We start from the raw sequence: 7,573 nt of genomic DNA, 5'->3' as shown, positions 1-7,573 counted from the left end.
CCCTCCTCATCCTCCTCCTCTCCTCTCCCTCCCACTGCTGGCCGTTCCACCTTCCGGCCACTATCAACTCCACCACTGTTGGTCTTTGCCCTCCTGGTCTACTCGCTTCTGAAATTTCCAAATGGAACAATTGTATTGTTGGTTCCTTCCTTGGCAGTAGACCTCCCTCCTGAACCAATGGAAGCCCTCTGGTTCTCTTTCCATCTTCATGCTGGAAAATGGAACTTTTGTATTCAACTTCGCTACCTCCATTGATCGTTCTGCTGCCATTGACGGAGGTCCTTGGTATGTTGGTAAAAAACCTATTTTCCTCCATCAATGGGATGAATATCTCTCCTTCTCTGTATCTAAGCCTAAATCCATTCCCTTATGGGTCATCTTCCCCAATCTTCCCCTTCACTTCTGGTGTGTCACTGGTCTCATTAGCTCCATCACTGGCAAACCATTGCACTCCGATAAGAGAACTAAGGTTATGGACCGGCTGTCTTATGCTAGAGTGCGTATTGAAGTCCAGGCTGATCAGATCCTCACTTCTACGATCACTGTAATGGATGGTGAAGGATTCTCCTTTGACCAAGAAGTAAAATATGATTGGCTGCCTCCTACATGCACCCACTGCAAATGCTTTGGGCACACTACTGCTCTGTGCATTAAATTCAAACCAGTGATTGATGATCCATCTCAGCCTTCTCTCTCAGCTACTGCTGCAAGCGAGCCCCAATTCACTGTGCAGATGTATAGGAGGAAAAAAAGAAAAGAAAAAAAAGAAGAATAATACTGTCGAAGCCTCCATTCTGCCGCCGGTTAGTTTGGCTGTCGCTGAACCTGTCGGAACTAATGCTGCAAACAAGGAAATTATCGATGTAGAAGGCCCTAATTGTTGGTGTATGATGTCTTGTATTCCGTCACAGTTTAACCAGGGAATACTGGTGCAGCGCCTCGACAGGCAGGACTGCGGTCCTACTATTGTAGCGAGGGTTTCTTTCTCTGTAATGCAAGCAATACTGAGAGGTGTGAAGGAAGAGCGTTGTAACCCTATTCTCCATTGATAGTGAAGCAGGATCTCATCTCATCGGGGACGTAGGCAATCTTGTTGAACCTCGTAAATCTGTGCGCATTGCTTGTTCTTGTTTTTTCCATTATCTTTTGCATCGTTTTAGGGTTGCATTTCTACACTAATCTGTCATCGGCATACTCGCATGTCAGTGATACTGCCGGAAATAGGGATGGATCTCAATCAGTTGATCTGCTGGACTCTCCATTAACCGTCGGTCATGACCCTTTCTCGGTTTTGACACCCTCTGATGTCGCTGATGAAGCTTTCGAAAATCCTTCCACTTCTGTCTCTCGATCTCTGTCTTGCCCCTCTGTCACCCCTGCAGCTTCCATCCCTGGTCCCTATTGCATGTCAACGCCTGCCGTCCTTCCTCTACAATCGGTCCCCTCCAGTTCTCCCCTTCCCCCTCTGCTTCCTCTCCCTGCTGACACTCTTCAATTGGGTGTGACATCATCCTCCCCCTCCTCCTTCCATCCTCCCAACCTAATCGTGTTTTATTTCCTTGGTCTAATCCTGAGCCATCTGAACCAAATCAAACCGCTGAACCAGCCGTGCCACCTTTCTACCCTTTGAGCCATTTTGTCCTGGTCCAGCTTTTGAACACTTTCTCCAAGTTTTCCTCGGACCACCCATTATTCCCGGGTAATCTCTATAACCTGATTCAACTCTCCACCCCTGGCTCCAACACTTTGACCCGACTCGCCTTTCCCTCCTCCTACAGGCCTAACCCATCTGACCCACTACCTCTTTCATCTCTACCCGACACTCCCATCACCTATCCCTCTCAACCATCAGTCTCCTGCTATACGACATTGCCGCCTCCGGTCTACCCTGCTCTCGTAAGCATCTCGCCGCCAGCTGTGGTCTCTGACGACCTCCCCATTCTCGGTTCGTCGACGCATGAGTACCTGTGCTCTTAGCCATCGTTGCCTTCGCTTCCTGTAGCTCCCATGAGCTCCTTGACGCAATCTACAGTGGCTCCCATGAGCCCCTCACCGAAATCTAATGTCTCCGCGGACCCTTCTGTTCCTGTTAGAATCTCTATTGCGATTGATGCCGCCTCTGTTCAACATACGCAGACCAGCTCTGCCTTGCTCGATGACTTCTCTGATACCCCTCCAGAGACAATTTTCCCTTGCCGGTTGTCACCAGCCCCCAACCTCTGATATGATTACCAACTCTGATCCCATGATCAGTCCTGATGCAAGTGAAGAAGTTATGACTGCCAATCTCGTCTCCTCCTCTCAGGTTTTGGCCTTGGAAGGCCCTGCTGTCTTCCCATCTACTGAGACAACCTCCCTGGTGTTGTTTCAACTGTCAATTGATTGGGTTCTCCATGCTGGCCCCCATGGGTCTCCTCACAATGTTGATCCTAAGGCCTCTTCATCAACAAATTTTTACACTACTACAGACTTGCCCTGCCCCTCTCAGGCTATGGGTATTACTGGAGCTACTCTCCCTGCTCCTCCCCCTATACAAGCCACCCCTTCTACCATTCCTTTACCCTTGGTTCCTCCCAACAACACCACCCAAACCACTCCAATTATCCTTACCACCCCCCCTTCCCCTATTCTCCCCACTTGCACCATCCTAGCTCCCTCTCCTAACCCCGCCCCCTCCTCTCCACTTTCCCCCCTTACCACTTCCTAGGGCTCGAAGAAGAAGTCCTCTTCCAAAACTTCTCTGCCCTCCAAAGTCACTCAAAACCCCAAACCCAATCCTGCTGCTAAGTCTACCCTTAAACCTTCATCCAAGCACACCGTAACAGGTTTCTCCTCCCGCCCTATTGAGCACTTGATGCCTTCTTCCCCAGATCCTCATGATTCCTTGGACTATTTGGAATGTTCAAGGGCTTAATTCCTTGGCCAAGCAAGCTGAGATTCGATCCCGGATCCGCTCCTCCAAGTCTAATCTCTGTTACCTCCTAGAGACTCGTGTCCTGGAGGCCAATGCTTCTCGTATTGCCTCATCAGCTCATCCCTTGCTCCCTTCTGATCCTTTGCTGCTAACTACCTTCATAGCCCTAATGGTAGAATTTGGATCCTTTGGAACCCCTCTTTGCTCTCCATCTCTACTCTCTCCTCCACTGATCAAGTTGTTCATCTCTCCATTTCTCACTCTTTTGGTTCTTTCATTTGTTTATTCTCGGTCATCTATGCCCATAACCTTGCCCCTCTTCGTCTCCCCCTTTGGTCGAACCTCCTCTCTTTTGCCCCCTCTATGGGCTCGAGACCTTTGGGGGTTGGAGGTGACTTTAATGTCATTCGCTTCAATCATGAGAAGCACGGGGGAGACCCAGTTGACCCCCTTGCTGTGGATGCCTTCAATGACTACATTGACGATCTTGGCATTAGTGAACTCCACTGGTCTGGCACCAAGCTCTCTTGGCACAACCGAAGAGCTAGAAATCTTCGTGTTGCATGTAAGGCTCTTGTCAATAAAGCTTGGCTGGACTCCTTTCCTTCTTCCCATGCCTGCTTTGATCTCCCAGGTATCTCTGACCATAGCCCCATTGACACCCATGTTCTCCCCTTCCGTTCCTTCGTCCCTAAACCCTTCAAATTCTTCTCGACTTTTGGACCTCGCACCCTTACTTTCTCTCCATTGTCCAGAATGCCTGGTCCATTCCTTCTCCTCCCTCCCCCTCTCCTCTTCTTGCTTTTGCCAAAAAGTTTAAATCTGTTAAAATTGCCCTTAAACTCTGGAATTCCTCCACCTTTTCCAATATCTCCTCCCGTATCTCCTCTTGCCGTGACAAGTTCCTCTCCATCCAATCCAAAATCCAGATCGACTTGCACAACCCCATCCTGACCCTGGAAGAGAAAGCCACTTCTGCTGATCTTACCTTGCTTCTTGCCCAAGAGGAGAGTTTCCTCCGTCAAAAAGCCCGCATCAAGTGGTTTGACCTTGGGGACTCTAACTCTGCGTTCTTCCATTGTTCCCTCAAAGCTAGATCCAATGTGAACTCCATTCCTAAGCTCATCTCTCCTTTTGGCACTATTCTCCTCACTCCTGAGGAAATCAAAACTGAAGTTGTCTCCCACTTTATTGGTATCTTCTCCCACACTACCCACCTCCCCCCTCCTATTCCCCCCACCTCAACAAATTTGTTCTTGAGGAACTCCTTCCTTCTCTTACCTCCATTCCTTCTGAGGAGGAAATTCTTTCTGCCGTCCTCTCTCATAAGGCCAATAAAGCCCCTTGGCCCCGATGGCTTCAGTATGGGCTTCTTTTCTTCTTGCTGGAACATCATCAGCAATGACCTCATTCTGGCTGTTAGGAGCTTCTTCTTCAATCCTTCCTAGATCAAGAGGATCAACCACACCTTCCTTTGCCTCATTCCTAAAAAAGAAAGTGCTGAATTTATGAATGATTTCAGACCAATCTCCCTTTGTAATCTTCTTTACAAGTTTACTGCCAAAATCCTAGCCACTGGGATTGGTAAAGTCATTGACTCTCTTGTGAGCCCTAACCAATCTACTTTCATTGCTGGGAGAAGCATTGCTGATAATATCATCCTTTGCCATGAAATTGTTAAATTTTCCTATTAGAGTTAAAATGTAAACATCAACCAGTAAAACATTAGAAAATTGGAAATTTCCTTGTTTACGTTACAAAGTGAGAATGTAGTTAGAACCCAAAACTCCAAAAGAGATCGTACTATTTGAACAATACCCATTTCCAAAAACTGAAATTTATTTGCCAACCTCCATTGCTTGGGCAGATTTAGCCTTCGCCAACGCTGTCAATTTGGTCTTCACTTTTTCTTCCCATCTTGAAAGCCACCCGAACCCTTCTTTTTCACCTGTAATTTCTTTTGCCTTTTCTCTTTCTCTTCTTTCTCTCTTTGTAGGTCAAATTTGTACTGTTTCTTCTATCGCGATAAGTTGTTCTTCTTCGACATCTCCCCATAATTTAACTGTGCAGCGCTGCTACCTCTCCTTCCTTCTCAGACAGTTGAACTGAAAACCCTAAAAGGACACACACTCTCTCTCTTGGTCATCTGAGTTTAAGTTTTAAAAAATGTTTTTTTAACGGATCGGATAGGCAGATCCGGATTGGTATCCGATACCCAGGACTATACCAATACGCGTCTCAGTATTGGTCAGGTATCGGGATCAATCTCAGCCGATACCAATCCAATACGGCCGATCCGATACCAATACTTGATTCCATAGGCGGAAGAGGAGAGGGCATGAGGAAGTAGGTCCCACATGCGATTAAAAATGAATTGAATAAAAATAAATGAATTGAGGTTGGGGTATTTAAGGAAGTTTACTTTTATTTTTTCTTGCACCGCACGAACAATAACAAATTTTGGGGATTGAGTAAATATTTTCAAAGTTGAAACTAGTCAATGTAAACAAAATTTGAAACCTACTTATTTTGTAATTTATTTTCTTATATAGTGGATCTAGGTAATTCCCCGGTAAATTTATTTATTTATCCAAAAAAAAAAAGCTTCAAGTACAATGATCCTCAAAGTAACATGCTCATGATCTTCCCCTTGTTTCAGCCAACAGTTTACAGACTTAAACTAGAGGAAAATGATAATATTTTAACTTTGGACAGAATAATAGTTAGTTTCTCATTATCATTAAATTATTTGGAAACCAGTTGCACTCTATAAACCCAAAGTTGTGCATTCTTCCATCTTCAGATTCAATGCTCAAAGATCAATTTCTATCAAATATAAGGTGATCAATCTGTTGAAATTCTTCTTTTTTCATTAAAATAAACCAAAATCCCAATAATCTATCTGAAAAGGGGGCGGGGGGGGACAAACAACCATAATTCCAACAGGTGTTCTCAGGAAAAATTGATAATTCCAATAAATGATCTTAAGAAAAAATTAAGCATAATAAGTGAAGAAGAAGAATCATGTTATGTCTGGTATAACAGACCTTTATCCCAAAGTAGGGAGCAGCTGCACGTTCTAAAGAGAAAAATATTGGCATGTCAAATGATGATTTCACAGGGTATAGCTGATTCAGATCGACATAAACAATAGTTAGCAAAACAAAGGCAAAAAAAAAAATTACCAACTTGAAAATTGAGTTGAGTTTCAGATAGAAGCAACTAAATATTTCATAATTTCAATTATAGATGGAGATTTTACTGAAGTGGAGAACTCATGAGGTATTCTTACTAGCAAGTTAGATTACTGATTGTCAAGAAGGCACCTAGAACTTAGGGGTTATTTTTCTTCAATTAGATCAACTGCTACGAACATGATACCGTTAAGATGAGAAAAAACAGCAAGCACTACAAACCTGATCACAAGAAGTACCTCATTTCGTATACCTGGAATCAATCCTTCTCCCAAGCATTTGATTACATCTCCGACTGCTCCTGTTCTATCCTCTGGTGATCCAAGTAATGGATGTAGAGTGACATAGCCACGACAATGGCTACTGTACGAATTATCTTCCCCAAAAACAAACACATAATTGAACTTCCTGAGATGGTCTGCAAAGCTGCATTAACCTAAATGAGATTATTAACAGAGAAGAATCAATATCTTTCCATTTCTGTGACAGCAAAGCTTTTAGGAAATACGAATTCTTCAAATAGCGTCACATACCCGTTATGGATATATCCAACGATTCGTTCTTCAATAACAAAAGGAAGGAACTCAGACTGCATTTCCTGTAAGCAAGCGAGGCAAAAATTGATAAACTTTTCTTCTTTGGTAAACGAATTAAAAGATCAACTCATTCAAAAAGACTATAAAATTGGAGAGAGAGAGAGAATTACGGAACCACGATTGCAGGCACTGATCCTTTCGAAGTATCCTTGAAGGTTCAAGGAATCATCTGATGCATCCTCCTCTTGGGAAATTCGGAAAACGTCATCCCAAGTGAAGCTACTCACCGTCAAAGAACGAGAGCAAACTACGGTCGAGTTCAAACTAAAATTCAAAGAACTTGTAAACAAAGTGATCTTGGTTCGACGAATAGGGGAAAGAGAGGAATTGCAGAGAGAAGCGAAAGAGAACGGGATTCGATAACAGAGAGAGGCAATGCAGGCCATGAGAGCTCCTCTAACGTGTGCACTCCCCTTCAAGTGCCTATCGACGGGGATTTCTTACACGGCTTCCTTCGCCCTTTTGTACTTGGTCGGTCCTCGGTAGGGATTTATACACTACCCAACACAACCTAGTTTTAACTAAAGTTGTAATCCATTGGTTTTTGCCTTTTTGGTGGGGTGGGGGCTTTGTCTCATTCATTTCTTGTTGGACCCCACTATTGTGTTTCCGTGTTGAAAGAGTGGCTGGTGATTCTGTTATATTAGTCATGTAGTCGTGTACTCCAAAAATCATATTTAAAGATGTTGGGAGAAAATGATGGATATGAGGATCATAATGTACAATTAAGGCTCTCTACTGTAACATTCTAAAAAATGGGTTCTGATGTTTTTTTATTTTTTTGAAACAGAAATGAGGTAAAACCTGTATGGAAAGCCCGGTTCAATTTCTTGTTTTTTTGAAATGAACCGGGCACTTATGAGACTTTT

At 44.0% G+C, this 7,573-nt stretch overlaps 1 protein-coding gene across 2 annotated transcripts in view; it reads right to left on the bottom strand.

The window, feature by feature from the left end:
* Window positions 1-7,213, bottom strand: part of LOC122091368 (nudix hydrolase 20, chloroplastic-like) — a 12,438-nt gene extending 5,225 nt beyond the window's left edge. Inside the window, exons 1-4 of one of the 2 annotated variants that reach the window (XM_042661268.1) lie at window positions 6,815-7,213; window positions 6,642-6,706; window positions 6,348-6,534; window positions 5,962-6,042 (exon numbers count right to left, since the gene is read on the bottom strand). In XM_042661268.1, coding sequence (XP_042517202.1) covers window positions 5,962-6,042; window positions 6,348-6,534; window positions 6,642-6,706; window positions 6,815-7,090 — 609 coding nt within the window. In that variant the 5' untranslated portion in view covers window positions 7,091-7,213. The remainder of the gene's footprint in view (window positions 1-5,961; window positions 6,043-6,347; window positions 6,535-6,641; window positions 6,707-6,814) is intronic. The other variant, XM_042661259.1, reaches the window with a different exon arrangement.
* Between the last annotated feature and the right edge of the window lie 360 nt (window positions 7,214-7,573).

This window comes from Macadamia integrifolia, chromosome 2 (genome assembly GCF_013358625.1).
Source record: "Macadamia integrifolia cultivar HAES 741 chromosome 2, SCU_Mint_v3, whole genome shotgun sequence".
NCBI lineage: Eukaryota > Viridiplantae > Streptophyta > Magnoliopsida > Proteales > Proteaceae > Macadamia > Macadamia integrifolia.
The sequence above is the reverse complement of the archived record's forward strand: the minus strand, read 5'-3'. Positions and strand labels throughout refer to the sequence as shown.